General features: G+C 43.0%; 1 protein-coding gene across 3 annotated transcripts in view; it reads right to left on the bottom strand.

Annotated features, from left to right (window-relative positions):
* Nucleotides 1–6,014: 6,014 nt before the first annotated feature.
* Nucleotides 6,015–17,183, bottom strand: part of tspan9a (tetraspanin 9a) — a 153,418-nt gene continuing 142,249 nt past the window's right edge. For 2 of the 3 annotated variants that reach the window (XM_085780015.1, XM_085780016.1), the window contains exons 5-8: nucleotides 12,914–13,015; nucleotides 12,486–12,617; nucleotides 10,769–10,852; nucleotides 7,172–7,431 (exon numbers count right to left, since the gene is read on the bottom strand). In XM_085780015.1, the coding sequence (XP_085636141.1) occupies nucleotides 7,360–7,431; nucleotides 10,769–10,852; nucleotides 12,486–12,617; nucleotides 12,914–13,015 (390 nt within the window). In that variant the 3' untranslated portion in view covers nucleotides 7,172–7,359. Of the gene's footprint in view, nucleotides 7,432–10,768; nucleotides 10,853–12,485; nucleotides 12,618–12,913; nucleotides 13,016–17,183 lie in introns of all 3 variants that reach the window. The other variant, XM_085780014.1, reaches the window with a different exon arrangement.

Genomic DNA, 17,183 nt, shown 5'->3' with positions numbered 1-17,183 from the left:
AAAAGTTGACAATGGGTTTAAAAGCAGAACAAATTGAAAGTATGAAAGTATGTAGCCTGCACCAAAGTTGCAGTGCTGCTGTGCAGTTAAAAAGATTGATAGATTGAGAATCAGAGTTGCCAGGTCTGTGAGGCAAAAAGCAGCCAAACAGCGACTCAGAACCAGCCCGAAACCCAAAACAGGTATATAAAAAAATATGCCAATTAAAATCCATATGCAGATGTGGACAAAATTGTTGGTACCCTTCTGTTAAAGGACGTTCTCCCAGAAGCTTTGTGGACAGATGAGACAAAACCGGAGCTTTTTGGCAAGTCACATAAGAACACTGTACCTACTGTGAAACATGGATCAGGGTCAGTTCTGTTCTGCGGCTGCTTTGCTGCACCTGGCACAGGGTGTCTTGAATCTGTACAGGGTTCTCAAGACTTTCAAGGCAATCTGGAGGAAAATGTGCTGCCTAGATCCACCCAACACGGTAATGACCCAAAACACACATCTAAAAACACCAAAGAATGGTTAAGAACAAAATATTGGTATGTTCTGCACCCTTCACACCTGAGACAGCTGGAGCAGTTAAGGGTGCCATCTGTTTTGTCCAGGCCAGCTTCATAGTTTGTTTTTTAAAATAATTCTGTTTGTCTGATTTTCATTTCTTTATTTTTCACTATTTTTTTTAATTTATTATCACATTTGTCAGTTTTAAGTTATTTCAGTGTTTTCAGTGTTGTCTTTCTTTAAAGGTGAACTATGCAGGTCTGGTCATTTTTCACTGTTTCGCCAATGATAAAGCTATTTGTGTAGCGGTGGATAACGTTTGTATATCATATACATGTTACAATGTGTATATTTGTGTGTTTTATCTGCCATAATATGGGTTAGGTTACATGCTGTGGTGCCGCCAGGGGGAGAGCTGGGATACCAGGGCGGAGGCGCTGATCTTGCAAGGTTGGTTTTCTGCCAAGAGATGCTACGTGGAAAGCAGGGAGCCTCCATTCTCCCTCTAACAAGTCATTTAACCATCACAATTGTTCAAAACTGTTTAATAAATTAATAATTTAAACTTGATAGAGGTATAAATCTTGCATACGTAGTTCCTCTTTAATGGAATGGTACCAACAATTTTGTCCATGTCTGTATCATCTGTATCACCTAAAAAGTAAGCCAATTCAGACCTGGCAACCCTGTTGAGATTGGATTGGAGCAGAAACAACCAGCAAACCACCTCTATTGCAGGCTAACGAGCTGATTAATGTTTTCTGGGAACTAAAACTAAAACAGTCTCATCAAAACAAAATGAAATGCTGTAATAACTAACTAGCCAGGGGAGAAAAAAAAATCCATGGTTTAATCTGTTCACTTTATTTCAATACATGTTACTCATACAAAATAATCTGTACAAAGGCTAAAATAGGTCATATTTTTGCATAGAAGGAACAGTGATGTAAAACAAAAAGCCAGGATGGAATGGCACAGTAAACTCCACTCACTGTCACACATGGGCCTGATAACAATTAGGTTAAAAAATGGGGATAAAGCTCCACACAAAAAATAGTCCGCTGCTGCTCGTCCCAATGGTGGGGAGAAACAAATTGGCGACAGTTCCCACTTTCATCATCATCTTCCTTTTGTTCTCTCTTTCTCTTAAAAAAAAGTGGAAAAGAAAAGAAAAAAAACCCTTTTCACACTCTGACTACCATTAGCTCATCTCAGCGTCTTTAGGACAAACAGTCCCTCAAGGTTTTGTTATGTTTTTTTTAAATAGAGGCCATTTAAGGCAGCTATGCCACTCTCTTTTACTAAATACACCGTGCGATGTGCTGTGACACAGCTTCACTTTGCTGTTCATGCCAAGTCCTGTCTCCCAACCGCAAAAAAAAAAAAAAAAATCAGCATCAAACGCTGTATAAAACACTGCCTATATAATTGACAATGACATATAAAAAGGAGCACATCAGGAGCGTCGAGTCATTAAACATGAAAGGCAATGAGCGTACGGTATCGTGGGATTTTTGTGACACTCTTTCCTTTATTTAAAAAATAGTTGATTTAGAGAATAAAGAGAGAAGGTAGTGCACCACCTAGTATAGATATTCAGAGTGCTTTCACATGTAGCAGAAAACTCCACAGGACAAGGCTGGCAGGTATCAGATAGTGCCACCCAGCAGAACACAACATCAAACACACCATTTCTAGAGCATACATTTCCACTGCTCAGATATTCAACATTAGCACGGAGGGGAAGGATTAGGAAGAGATTACAGAAATAATATGTTGAGGGTGGCAAAAAAATAAAAAAAATAAAATAAATGAAATAAAAAACAGATTCTACTTCTCATAATTCTTCACAGCAGACAAAACCCAATTACTGTGCATTCTTCCTTTACCATCTCTGGGAGTGCTTCCATGGATAAGAGGGGAAACTTAATATTCCTTCCAAAGATAACAAAAAATTAAAATAAACATAAGGAAATGTGTCTTACTACAAGATGCAAATGCAGTCAAATAAAATATGAAAACCATACTGACAAGAAAGAAAACACAAATTTACATCAAATTTACACTGCTCCTGCACTTCGAAGGGGGGAAACTGGAGGCAGGGAAAACTATCAAACATGAGAAGATGAACAACATAAAGGTGGTGGATATGTCTGTAAATGAGCACAGAAGAGCGTGGGTTGTTAGGCGTGTTAAAAATTAGTAGAGGGCCCAATAAACTGTGTGAAAATGTGAGTACAAGTGGCAGAGGTAAAAAGCAAGTTACATCAGTTGTAAAATGAGCATATTTACATCCTGGGCTAACGTAGGCTACAGCGCTGATACTGAGACTGTCGTAACATTAGCTCTGTGCTGCGGTGTCATCTAATAGTTCATGCTCTAGAAATACATAATGGGCCTTACACTGGCAGTTTTAAAAAAGACATACTGCAAATTATAGCAGCACACCCTAATTTAATTAAACTAGATCTTAACACGAAGAAGCACGTCGACAAGCGTGCAGTCTGTCTTTTGTGGGCCTCGCCCGCCCGATGCTATAAGCCAAATGTTTCCCTCTCTATCAATTCTGACTTAATTACTTTCACTGCCTGTAGCAATGTTAAGACAGAAAGGCATATTTGCACCTTGTAGAGGAACATCGTGAAGACTAATCCTCTTCGAAACAAATGCTTAATGGTGTCATGTTCTCATAATGTGCGACAAAGAGCCTCTGTCATGAATTAATAATAATAATAATAATTAAAAAAAAGACAGTAAAACAGCCTACAACAAGAAAAACAGTATATCGTATAAAAACAAACATGAAAACAGCGACATCCAATGTACAAAAATAACATGAAACAGCTTTTTATTTCTTTTTTTTTTAGATCTTTTTTTTTGTTAAAATAGCATTCATCCCTGCTTTCTAAAAAAACAAACAAAAAAACAAAAAACATGGGGGAACATTTTCTGACATGAAAACTGGGTGACGGTGGCAGAGCTGAGAGGGAGTTCACACGGAGGAGAAAATGTCAGAATGTCAGCTCAGTCAGATCAGTCGGAGGCAACGAGTTACAGAGTTTGCAGGCTGCGTCTCTGAAGTATGACGTCAGGTTTTTTCGGAGAAAGACACCAGATTTGGCTTTTGGCTGTGACACCTCTGACATTATTAAACGCTTTTCCACACCCCAATGCAAGACAAAGCAACACAACAAAAAATAATATTTATCTTGCGTTCCTTCAGAACTCCGTTGCCTGCAGTGAGGATACATTTGCAGTCTCATGCATGCACAGGGACTGTAACAGCGAGGCCTATTCCTGCAATAACCTCTCCTGGGTAGAGAAATTACCTTACAGCTGCTTTCGAGGCGTTCAAAGAGCCACAGCTGTATTTCTACCGTACTGTCGCTGCCAGCTACTGTATATGTAGCGCCATGTATGTGTGTGTGTGTAGAGCAGATCGAGGCAGTAAATAAAGGATGTGTAGACTTTGTGGAGGCAGCCAAGCAGAGGCGATGTGACCACTCGTGCCTGAGCTGTACATCAGCAGCTGTCATGTTTAGCCCCCCTACCCCACCCCTCCTGTGGACACAACAAGAGGAGTTGAAGCATATGGATGGACGGGGGTAAGGCAGTGAATCACAGCCAGCAGGGTCGCTGCACATCGCAACCCAAATCTGTTGCTTCCTGATGATGCACAGAGACCCTTCTCCTTCTCCTTGTCTTTACAGTGTGTCACTCAGTTTTCAATTTCAAAACCGATGATAAAAAAGAAAAAAAAATGTTAAGGACCTCAGGGAACCAGACTGGGTGAACCTGGGTGTTTCTATTTGTTAGTAACTGTAGCAGCATTGCACTGTGTCTGAGTCCCAAGGTTTCCTCTAAAGTGACACTCAACAACCCAAATCTCAACCTTGGGAAAAAAAGAAAATTAGAACGACAGGCTTTTCTGGTCCCAATGATTTCTCTACTCGGCTTTCAGCAGCAGACGGACGATCACCTGTCCTCCTCTGATAATAAACGATTTCAGATTATTACAGCATGACCTAAATCTTTGTAGTTTCGGGGCATCGTTTTTGAGATGTGGGAATGTGGCAGCACACTTCGATACAGAAGTCTTGACAGGCCCGAGAAACAAACAAGCAGACTCTAGACATCTTGATTTACCGCCCACATCCCAGACTTTTCCACTAATTGAAATAGGTCATCAGGGGGGCTGGAGAAACAAAAGAATCAATTGGAGCTTTGAAGGTTGGATTAGGTAAAGGATTAAGAAAATGCAACCTGTTTCCACAATCACACCCTTTCCTAGCACATAGTACTCTGTGTTTACAGTGAATTTATCCTCTGAGCAACGATGCAAATTTATTCAACTGTCTGTTATATAGGGAGCTGTGAATGAGAGAATGGGGGAGTGATTTTGGATGCCGCCACATCAGCAGTAAAATGGCCACAAAAAAAAAGAAAAAGCAACAGATTTGGAAGAAACTGAGCAGTCGTATGGGCTGTTAAAACACAAGTAACAACTTTTTACACATCCATGACATCGCTCTACAAAACTTTCTTGCTGTGCACAGACTGCGCCTGAGGCAGTTAACACCTTTATATACTGCACCCTGGAGGCTTTAACTGTAGGTAGCAGTGGAAATGGTCTTAAAAAAATCTGCATATGTCTCCGACTGACGTGCAAAATGTGAACAGCTCCTAGCACCCACTCCTGCATCTGAATACGGCATTGTTGTGAATGAAGGCGAAAACAACCCTGGCTTAACTTCCTGTTTCCACTTTGACCTGTTGCACATGCAGTTTTCCTGTACATTGAGGGAATATATCTGACTTTTAAAGTGTCTCCTGGCATGATGTAATCATAATCAAAGCTATTATTATCTTAGAACAATGAGCAAGTCCTGTATGTACATATAGGAAATGAAAAGCTCAGAGCAGACACACTGGAAGGCATTTTCTCAGAGTCGCCACAGCAGGTGAAGTGTATTTTCAGTCTTAAGGAGGCAGACTGATGCACAGGCCTCCTGCAGCGAATCAGCGGTAAACACACATAAACAGACATGTCCTACAGAGCTGTTGCCATACCTATCCGTCTCAGCTTTGATCTGCCTACACACACACCCGCCAACCCCCTCTCCTCTGTTGGCGGTGGGAAAAAAAGAAAGAAAGGAGCTTGAGAATAATCAGAGAAGTTGCAAACCAGAGGTGGGTCTGCGTGATCAGCGGGAATGTCGGCAGAGATACTGGGTGCAACGTTGGGAGCAATAAGAAAAAAGAAAAACAGAAAGCTCATTGCGTTTTGCCACATGGGGAAGAAAATTAGGGTGAAAAGAAGAGAGAGATGGAGGCAGGAGGGAGTTGACAGCTAGGGAGAGAAAGAATAAGGAGGGCAGAGCGAATGGATGAGATCTCAAGAATATAGAGGAGAAAGGCTCGAGCCGCCTCCGCCAACTCAATTGATGGCAGCAGCGAGACAACATGTCTGCTCTGGTTTTGCCCCTTGTGCCCGTGTTTCTCTGGATTTCTATGCTCAGTTTTATTTTTTTTTTCCTTTGCAGCTTGGACAATGTGATAAAACACACCCATAAAGCTACACACACACACACAGACACACACACACACACACACTCACTCATAGAGACATACAGACAGTTCAGTCTGTATTCTCAACGGGGGAACTTCATCACCCCAGATCTCTTCACTTGACAGTCCTGGTGGAGCTCTAATAAACAGCCATTTTACACCATTTGTATTGTCTCATAGGGAATGGAAATACTGCTGCTGCTGCTGTGAGGTGGCACAAAGTGTGTGTGTCTGTGTCTCTGTGTGTGTGTGTTCACAAGCAGATTTGTGTGTTACAACTTGTTATTCCGAGGATATTGCAGAATTTGCTCCGAAATAAATCCACTGATGATTCCTCACACGCCGACACGATGTTCCTCCATCACGCTCACTTTACCCAAACCTCTACAACCAAATGAAAAAAAATCTAGAAATCATGGATTACATTAGGCCCCTCCTCGCTGATGTCACTTCAAATTCATATTCAACACCCCCCCCCTCCCCTCCCGCGCCAAACACACACACACACGCACACACACACACACTGCATGTCTGAGAGCTCATTGCACTGATCTGTTCAACACTTACATTCCACAGGAGCGTTGATGTCACACTTACAAAAAAAAAAAAAAAAACAATAAACGAGAAAAAATGAAATTGTGTTTGACATTTCGACAACAGAGGTAAATCAGTGAAGTAGAAAACTAGCATGCCATGTTGGAACATTTCTCATTACAAAGGAAAATTGGGGGCTTGAATTTATTCAACATGAGGAAAAAGAAGAAAAAAAAAACAAAAAACCAACTCCACAGACTCCACAAGAGGTGGAGGGTACTGTACTATCAGTTCATATGTTCGCTTTGCGTCTGTGGTGGCGGTGGTGGTGGGGATGGGAGAGTGGGCATTAGTAAAGTCTTCATTCTCTCAAAGTCTGTTCTTCCTTCCAGCAAAATGTTAGACCAAGCAAAAAAAAAAAAAAAAGACATAAAAAACACTCAAGAGGAGTGACAACCAATGGGATTCTCTTCCTTCTGCCAAAAGTAGGTGTCCCTTCTCTTTCAGTTGTGTTACTCTTTGGCAAAATGAATGGTGAGAGGAAAGAGCAGATCAGAGCGCGGGAACACAGCTGGAATCTGTACAGAGGGTCTGGGGGCGAGTGGTGCGGGTGGCGGGGTGGGGGCAAAGGATGCTCTAAAGAGGCTATCAAGTTGGGTGGGGTGGGGTTGGGTGGTGGGAGTTGGGATGTTAAAATCAAGAGTCTTATCCCATCAGGCAGTGGGGCTCCTCTCCATCGGGCGTCTCCTTCACGCCGCGAGGCTAAGCGTCGTACTTCTTCCCCGTTCTGTGGATGTGGTGGAACAGTGTCATGGAGAACGCCATGCCCAGGAGCTGTGGAGGAGAGCAGAAAGGAGATTGAGTGAATCTGTATATGTACAATGTATATACTGGTGTCTGTGTATGATATATATATTGCATGTGTATGTCTGTGTGATCTGTTTTTTTTTTTTTTTTTTGATGTTGATGCCTTGGGCTGGTTGGTGTTTTGATGCACAATAATTCCTGTGGTGAGGCGCAAGCACATTTTCCTTCACTCTCTTTCTTTCTCTCTCTCTCTCCGATGGCCTTCAAACGCGAGCTCTGGAATCTTTGTGATGGAAAAAATGTACAGCGTGCACAAGCATTAAGTCAATGAAGTAAATTGAGATGCCACTAAATCAAAGTAGCCAGCTATCTCTTTGAAGTTTCCATTACCCCTGATACTCCCACATCAAACACAGTCACAAGGCTGATCCTAAAACCATTATCTGGCAAAAGTTGGGATAGCAGGGAAAGTGCAAAGTACTGTATGGTGCATAGTCTAATAAAAAAAAAGGCAACGTGGACTTCCTGCAAACAGGCTCCACTGGGGATTTCTACAGTATGTGATTAGCCTGGGAAAGCTGCTGATTCTCTTCCTTTAGTTTCAGTCTGAGCCTAATTCAGGCGGCTGCTGGAGAGAAAATGCCACCTTATGCCAATGTCAATCAAAACACAAAGTGCTATCCAGCTGAGATGGTATTACCAATAAAAAAATAAAGCTTCAACACCAACACAGCTATTAACATATGGCTCATCGGTGCAGCTCAGACATGCACAGGAAGTTTAAACTGTCTCCTTCATTCGGTCTGTGAGCGAGACAGCGTGACAGTCGGTCCTGCAGGACTCTTCAAGGCTCAATCATCCGTCCACGATTAAGAATATATAAAGACTGCTGAGGTTTCTTTCTAAAGCCATTGTGGATAGTGTTACATCTGCAGCGGCTTTCCACTGCCTGTCACGTACACAATACAGCCTCGGCATTAAAACCAGTTACCACTGTTAATGTTGTGTGGCTGATTGGTGCAGGCTGGAAGTCTAAATCATTCATAAGCAACTTCTTTGTGCCTCTGGACATTATGTAACAGTGCAGACTTGCAATGTCTCTCACTGTGTCTTCGAGTCTTCTAATCTGACAGCTCAAGGTCTATTTCTCGACTCTCCTGGCCGTCACCTGAATCAGTGTGTGTGTAGAGAGAGGGAGAGATCATTAAAATTAATGTCAGCTGAGTCGGTCTTGCAGTGTTTAATTCTGCCCAAAGACCTTATCAGTCACCAAACAGAGCCGATATTTGTCAGTGCTCTGCATGTGCAAAGTGTGTGTGCATGTGTGTGTGTGTGTGTTTGGAGAAGAAATGAACAGATGAGGAAGAGATAAGGGTCAGACAGACAGATAGAAGAGAGTCGGAGTCGGAGCGAGTTAGAATAAGAAGCATGTGAGCATGAAAGTAGAGGGTGTGATCTTGTCTTGAACACATATTGATTTAAAGTCGGCGAATATACTGTACAATGCCCCTTTACTCCCCCACACCCCCCCCCCCTCTATGTGGGTGTGAACTTTCACTAAAGCTCCAGCTCCGTTTCCCCCCCCCCTACGGACACAAGGAATGTGCGGGGTCCTATAAAACTCAACACTGGGATTTCATAGCGAGGCCACTTCTATCTGAACGAACCGTGGATTCACAGATCAGCCGAGCGAAGGCTTGTCATGCATGAGCACAGCCGTAGACAGGACCACAGAGGGCAAAGAGGACGGGGAGGTGGGGGGGGTAAAGCAAGAAGACGAATGTAGAAAGCATGAAAAAGGGTGAAGTAGGAATTGAGGTGCAGGAGTTGAGACATAGCATGAACAGAAATATTAAGTGAGTAATATGTAAGATTTCAAGGACAGCGGGTGGAAGTTAGGCTGACAACAGAATTTTTTTTACTATGTTGGAGCTGAGATATAAGGATTAGAAGGTGAAGCGGAGGCAGATAGGTTTGGTAGGTGCAAGAGATTAAACAGACTTAAAGAGGGGGGAGGAAGGTGCAGCACAGACAGCCATTGTTGGAGAGTCTGACCCCGGGACAGAGCAGAGCTGTGTGTGAATGTGAAGTGAATTTCAGATGAAGTGTAAAGTGAATACAAAGTTGGGGCGAGTGCAAAAAACATTTCGGTCAAGGCAGCGCAAAGTAAATCAAAGACGCGACCGTCCAGCCATGCATCCATCTATCTACCTGTTGGGCGGTGGGAGTCTATATAGCAGCCTCCATTAGACAGGGGGGAAAGGTACGCTGGACAGGCTGTCAATCAATCAGCGAGGCGCGTATAGACAGGCAATCATTCCACCACATGTAAAAACTCTACAACCGACTGCCTCTACATCTGAACCCAGGACCTCGCTGTCTATTACTACCCACAGTGGTGCTGCACATAAAAAAAAAGTCTGCAAAAGCTAAAAAAAAATAATTGAACTTGAACTCCAAAACTTCACGTTACAACATTTCATATAAAACAGACAGAGACGGGAAGAGATTACAGAAAGAACTGGAGTTGTGATGAGATCAGTCGGAGTCTGAGCTGTCACACACAGGTATACACTCGTACCCACATGCGTCGTTAGCTATCTGCAGCCGACGACGTCTGTACATTCTGTCTGGAGCAAATAAACACAGACTGCAAAAACTGGCCCAGCAGCCACATTTGTGCAAACCTGAGGAGAAAATAAAAGAAATTTGCTGTGCTTTGCTTTGTTCCATCTACAGTAAAAGACACCTGTACTGTAGGACCCAATCCCTAAGGAGGAGGAGGAAAAACTATTGGAAAGAAAGTGAAAGTGAGACTGTGCAAGGAGAGATAGATGTAGATGTAAAGCGAGTTTAAGGCAAAAAGAGAAACCACACGACCAGAGGAATATCTATCCCTTCTTCTCAACCAAGCCTTTAATCTGTGACTCCATACCATCTCCTCTACGTTCACTATCTCTGCTCTGCTTATCTTCAGATGGTTCCTATACATGACTACAGCCTGTTTGGCACAGAGCCAGGTGGCTTTGATTCTCCCAGACAGGATCAGGGGTGCAGAAAGAAAGCGGCTTCAATATTTCAAGATGTGTGGGTGCTCATGACGCCCACTGATCACTGGCCTCACCGGTTTCTCAGTAGATGTTTGGTGGCGCAGAGGCCACTGGATGCACATGTGTTTTTTTGTTTTTTTTCAAGTTGCCTGACAGGCAGACACAAACAAATGCACCCAGACACAAAGCAAAAGAAGAAAAATGGGAGGCAAAATAAATGGGAGAGAGGCGACGAAACAAAAAACAGAGAGAGAGAGAGAGAGAGAGAGAGGAAGAAGGGGAAAAAACAATTTATCACAGAGCCTGCCTCCTACCTGCACTACCAAGATGACCATGCCTATGGTTCCCAGCAGGTGCTTGTTTTCATCCAGCCATTCCTCCACTTTCTCGAAGCAGCCCTGAGATGAAACAAAAGCTCGTTAAAGATTCCACTAAGAAAATGTGCATTTTCAGTGTTGACAGATGAATTGTGTCACTTGGCCGCTCGCAGCCTGTTTGGTCACCTAGAAATCCATCCAGTTCACGCTTCCCCCAGAAAAAATGCATGAGAAAGACTCTCGGATGAATGAACGGCTGGATGGAGGTGTTAAAAGTAAAAGTAAATTACCCATGAACGGCGGCTTCTGTATTCAGACTTATGGGGCATATATGTATGTGCACTTTCTCTCCTTCCTGCATGGGTTCAAGCCAAGGTCACTCACTGACAGGGAGGAGGTGGAGGTGGGGGGTGAAGGATGTAATGGTGGCTTCAGTAGCAGAGTGGTGCCCCCTCGTTGAGTGTGGGTGCTGAGGCAGCGTGTAAGTCTTAACTTTATAGTGTGTGGCCGTCTCTCCTCCTCTGGGCAGGATTACACACACACACACACACACACACAAGCTTTTAGTGCTGTGTGTTTCCCTGTGGGCCAGCTCAATGTCTGCCTATTCTCATTTTGGCAATTATATTACAGCTTTTAATCCCCTACTTTGGACCTGCTAACAAACCACATGCCAGACCAACACAAGATTAAACTTGTAATAGGGGTGGTGGTGGTGGTGGTGGAGGAGGGGATTGGTGAACTGCAAGGTTTTTGAGAAAATAATAATAAAAAAAGCTTTTGTCTTATGCATAATGGAAAAAAATCCAGCGTGACCAGAATCTAGTAATAGGAGGAAAACTTTAAAGCTCTAACTACTCACAGAGGCCTGTAAGAGCAGGCAGTGAACAGATGGAGTGAAGATTAAAGATGCATAAGATTTATGATTTTTATGTCCCCTTGTGAATCCTGAACTAATATCAGTCGTGTTGGCTTGGCTTAGGGCAATATAATCATTACTTAAAGCTGTTTATATGCAAACAAAACTTCAAACATGACTTTAAAGAAGACCTTGTGGATATGGCTGATGATCTGCACGCCGTAATATCTGTTAACTGATAATAAGGGTGCATTCAAGAAACCCCTATGCCACCCCACCCACACTGGAAAAAAAGGCAAAATGTCCTCCAAGGACATGGCCAGGGTCGCTCGTGGTCAGTTCACTGTCTTTGTGTAAGTCTGTCGTCCTTGTATTCTCACTTTGTAGTGGGTTCTGTGTCTATGCGTCTGTTTTGTTAAACTTTGTAGTGGGTTTGTGTCTCTTTGCAGTCGTTTTTGTGACACTTTAATAGTTGTTGTGCATCTCGTTCTGTGATTTGTTTCGAGTCTCTTTGTAGTCATCTTGTGTCCTAGCTTGCCCGGGTCCATCGTCCCCGTCGTAGCGATTTTGCATTTCCGATCGTTCCGCACGTCTTTGTAGAGATTTTGGGGTTTCATTACAGTCAATTTGTGTCTGTCTGTCGTCGTTTCCGTTTTCTCTTTGTAGTATGTTTTGTCTCTGTTGCAGACAGTCGTCTTGGGCCTCGTTGTAGTCATTTGATTGAGTTTCCAAAAAGCAACTGTCACTTCAAACAGGAGCTCTGTGCCCACTACAGCCACTCTTCTAATCCAATCCTTTCAAGTTTGTGTGTATTTGTGTGAACATGTCGCCATTTATCTTACAAAGTGAACTCACCCTGTTCCAGAACATGTTGGTGGAGTTACGTCCACAGTTCTGGTAATGCTCCTGGCAGCAGCGGTCAGGAACTACCGTCTCCTTCAGTGCCTCGTGCCAGTCTGTGTATGCTATCACACCGCAGCACTTCCACTGTAAAGGCCACACACAAACACACACACACACAATATTTAATGCTATAATGTATCAAGAATAGTAATTAGTCCTTTGCATTAGAGCGCTACAATAATGGAACAAAATGGACTTCAACGGCGAGTTTTCGACTTTTAATGCTGCATTAATGCCACAGCTGCAAGCCAGGAAATACATTAGCTGGGAGGTTTCAGTACAACTATGCATTTTTATATCCCTACAATGTTTTGCTTGATTTAACAACCATGCTAATGTTGCTAATACTTGATGCGATGCACGGCGTGGAGTCCGCCTACCTCAGCCTGGATGATGTTCCAGGCGTTTCGCAGGCCTATGTTGTTCTCTGAGTTGTAGAGAGCCAGGCCGTCCTTCAGGTCCTTTTTGGCGTTCTCGCTCACCTGGAGGCAAAAAGACACAGCAGCACCGGCCTTGGTCAGACTGACAACTGTGAATTGAGTTAAAGCATTCATTATAATATTCATATTATAGTAGGGCAGCTGAAGCGTAAGAGTTTGCGAGTGTGGATTCACATTATTTTCATCTTTCTGCACCATTAATGTCTTTTTCATACATATGTAGATGATAATGGTGATATCCACGGCATGCAGGGAAGTGCTTTTAAGTGTCTTTGGTGGGCTGCGTTACTGCGTATGATTGAACCTGGGGTTCCTTTTTGTATGAGCAGACTAATTATGATGAAGTGCATGAATACACGGGCGACAGCAACAGTGGATACCAAAATACCAGTGGAATGTGACAGTAACTACACGGCTTACAGGTAACCTTTCCGCTTGTCATCTAAAAATACCTCAGCAACAGTGACTTGGACTTTGTACATGATGACTGCAAATCTGACACGTGTCATGTGTCGCTTCGCTCCACACACACACACACGCGCGCGCGCGCACACACACCCCCAGCTTCAACATGCCCTTCAGCAGTGCTAGCAAATCACTTTCCTCTTGACTGAACCCCAACAATGTGCTCTGGGTTGTACCATGTCTGATGGAGATTAATATCTCATTGGATGTGTTAATGAGATACAAAATCAGAGCTTTAGTTCTCCTGCAGTTCTCTCTGCCTGTGGGGATTTGCTAACTGCCAGGACAGATTGAGAGGCGCTTCAGATAAAGGGTAATTATTACTGGAAAAATGACATGTACTGCCAGAACCGTCCTGTAACACTTCGGCATCACAAGAAACACAACTTAAATCACAACAAAAGGAATGCACTTACTTTAATAGTTAAAGCTTTAAGGCTTCAGACTGTGTGCCCTGGAGTTTAAAAAAAGATCTGCGCACAATAAAAGAAGCGGCATCATGTCTGTCACTGCCTGACACAACAAAGTTCTTTCAGCTATTCTCCGCTTTCTCTTCTGTGCAGAGAGGCAGGACTGCTGTTGAGCGAGACGCTGTTTGGGAACCGCTCTGTAAAATCCTCAGGAAAACTCAAGAAGTCTGCTCCTATAAAATACATTTTAATGTTGCCCGACCACCTGTGTGCGCTGTGCTGTATGAAAGACAAACTAAAACTTCCCTAAAAGTAAATTAATAAAGCTTTAAATTAAATGGTTCATCAGTTTATTGGTGTGAAGACAGAGTCTAAATCCCTCGTCTTCTGAGCTGCAAGGAACGAAAAGCTGTTTGTTGTATTAAACTATATTACTCAGTTTTACTCACTAATTAAAGTTTCCTTGGCAACAACATGCTTTAGTAATCATCAATCACACAAAACTGATTTAAAACACGATTTTAAAACCGTTGAAATATGATTAGTATTATTCCGCATCACATTCCTCTGTCTCGCTCTGTAACTTTGCTGATGCAGAGAAGATCTGTGTGTGTGTGTGTGTGTGTGTGTGTGTGTTGCACCCCCTGGGCTGCGGGCCCCACCATATCTGTCCTTGTGCAGGAAAATGAGATGAGGAGCGGCATCATCAATCTCTGCCTTGTACTTTGTTTTAATCCTCTATCTTCTCCTCTCCATCTGTATGTGATGCTGCTGGCTCATTACTGACTCCTCGCACTAACACAGCCACTAGAGAGCAGAGCAACCCCCCCACCTCACCCCACCCCAACTCCAACTCCAACCCCAACCCCTCCACTACAATAAAAATCATCGTCTGAGTCTCCGATAAGTCTCTGCACATCTTCAGTAGCATGTGTGGAAGTCTTTGTTAGAGCCTGAAATTAAACTTAATGATCCAGATTCACTGCTAACGAGAGGCAGACAAATGACTGCAGAACAAACAGGGATTTGATCATGCAACACTCTGACCCATTTTCTCCTCGCGCAAGGAGCAGATACAAACACATCCTTTGTTGCATTAGCCTATTTTTTTTTTTTTCTGATAAGGAAAAACTAACTTCTCGCCTGAAACTCGTGTTGCTGGTACCGGAAATTGCTCACAAACAACTGAGCTGACACCGCAAGTTTTGCCAACATCTCGTCCCTGAGAGTTGCCACGGGGGCCATTTATGCAATACCTCATGTGTGGCGATACGACAAAAGCAGCTGAGACGCATCCTCGTCCTTGCCATTACATAGATAAGATGGTTTGCGTTTCTCAGTGGGGCTGACCAGAGCAACACGGGACGGGGCATTCATCACAGAGATCACAGACAAGGCTTGAACTTGGACAGCCGGGAGAAGAGGAGAGGAGTCTCCAGAGTCACGGAGAGATGGAAGAAAACGGAGGGAGATGTGCAGATATATATATATATACACATGATGACATGGTGAAGGAAGGAGGAGCAGGCTTTCCATCCAATTTAGTGTTTGTAATGGATAGTGGATCGTCTGATAAACGCCTGTCACTGTTATAATATGATACATCCAGTTGGAAAAAAATATTAAAGCTACTTTATAAAGATAGTTTTTTCCGTTTTTTTTTTTCAACTTCACCAAAGTCGTCCAGGCGTGTTTCTTTGCTTGGAAAATAAAGATAAAAAAAGATGCTTGGGAATACTTGTGTATTCTCTGTGCTGGGATCAGTATGAGGTGATATTAATAATTCCTGTGGCAGGATTCCTCACTGTCACAGATCTGGTGACACGATGTGAACACCTTGGGGATCAGGTACAGTGGGACCTGTCATTGTGCAGACTGCAGACACATTGAGCCTCACTGCTTACTCAATATTGTGGAGTACAAAACCATGACCGAGCTGACTGCTCCAATTTTCAAAAAGCGTGAAGGATTTGATCTTTTTTTGTTTTGTTTTTCAGTTTTTTGTCATGTGCTTCTGTGTTCAGTGTGTGCACCACACATCCAGTTTTCTTGCTCAGACAGCAAAGGGCAGATCTGTGACATTGTAGGTGACTATACTGTATTTCTGCCCTGGTAGCATCCCTTGTTTTTATTTTTCCTGCATTAGTATTACCTTTGAGAACAGCTTGTAAACAACCGGTGTCTCTGATGACTGTTTGGTGAATGCTGTGAAGCATTTAGAGATGCTCGCACAACACAGGAAAAAAGCATTGTTCACTTACAGTAGGTGGTATGATGGGTGCATAGAAGAGCAATTAGTGTTTTGTGTGCCGAGTTTCATTCACATGTGCCCAACTGCTATTTATCACTTTGGGCAATTACAATCTTCAAACAACGTTACAGTGTTTAATTCCAAATGAATTACAGTCTCTGCAGTATAATTTCATTTTTAAAAAAAAGAAAAAAAAGAAAGGATTATGCAGGTGGTTCAGTAAACAACGAAAACAGCCCATCTGTGAAATAAGACAAATGGTTCATACAGTGTGTAAAAAAAATCTAACAAGATAAAAATTTCGGCTTTTAGTACCTTCTGTGCACATGGGGCTGCAGCCGACTACACATTACTGGAGGACAAGCAAGGCTAAAAGACCTCTAACGACTCACTGAAGAACCTCTCATCTAAAATAATCATTTTCCAATTATTGTTTAATCATTTAGTAGTTTTTAAACTCCTATGAATTGTATTTCAAATACAACTTTCTTTCCTGATGAGCTGCAAGAGTTCGAACTCTGACCTCTGCTTCAAGCTGTGTTTTCCTCTGTAGAGAGATGACCTAAGACTGATTCAACAACCTGAGGCTGCATCACGAAGATAACAATCACCTTGTCTAGAGACTTCTCCTCTTTGTGAAGGCTGCAGTGTCTGACGAAGATTGAAATGTTGCAGATTTATTACATTTCCAGGAACCATTTCCACAGTCTGCTGGTCTTTATTTGTATATACATACTATATCTTCCTGCGCCTGTGAGGAGTCTCTCTCAAGGTTCTCCAGCTTACTCCCAGAGTCCACAGAGAGGCACACTAGGTTGAGGGGAGAGACTATAAATCGTGCGTGTGGGGTGTGCGTTGGGTGTGTGTGTGTGTGTGTGTGAGCTTATCTCTATGACAGACTGGCGACCTGTCCAGGTTGTACCTCGTCCTCCTCACCCTGTGTCAACCGGGATCGGCTCCTGTGGCTCTGCATGGATAAGCAGTGCAGCCGACGGATGGGTTTTAAAAAGCTTCCTGTCTCGGTGTCAGTCTGTGCTGATGGATTCCACAGAAAGTGTTTTTGTTTCTGTTGTTGTTGATGTGG

Source organism: Trachurus japonicus, chromosome 6 (assembly GCF_045865225.1).
Source record: "Trachurus japonicus isolate A0001 chromosome 6, Traja_1.0".
Lineage (NCBI taxonomy): Eukaryota > Metazoa > Chordata > Actinopteri > Carangiformes > Carangidae > Trachurus > Trachurus japonicus.
This window is presented reverse-complemented; position numbering and strand designations above follow the sequence as displayed.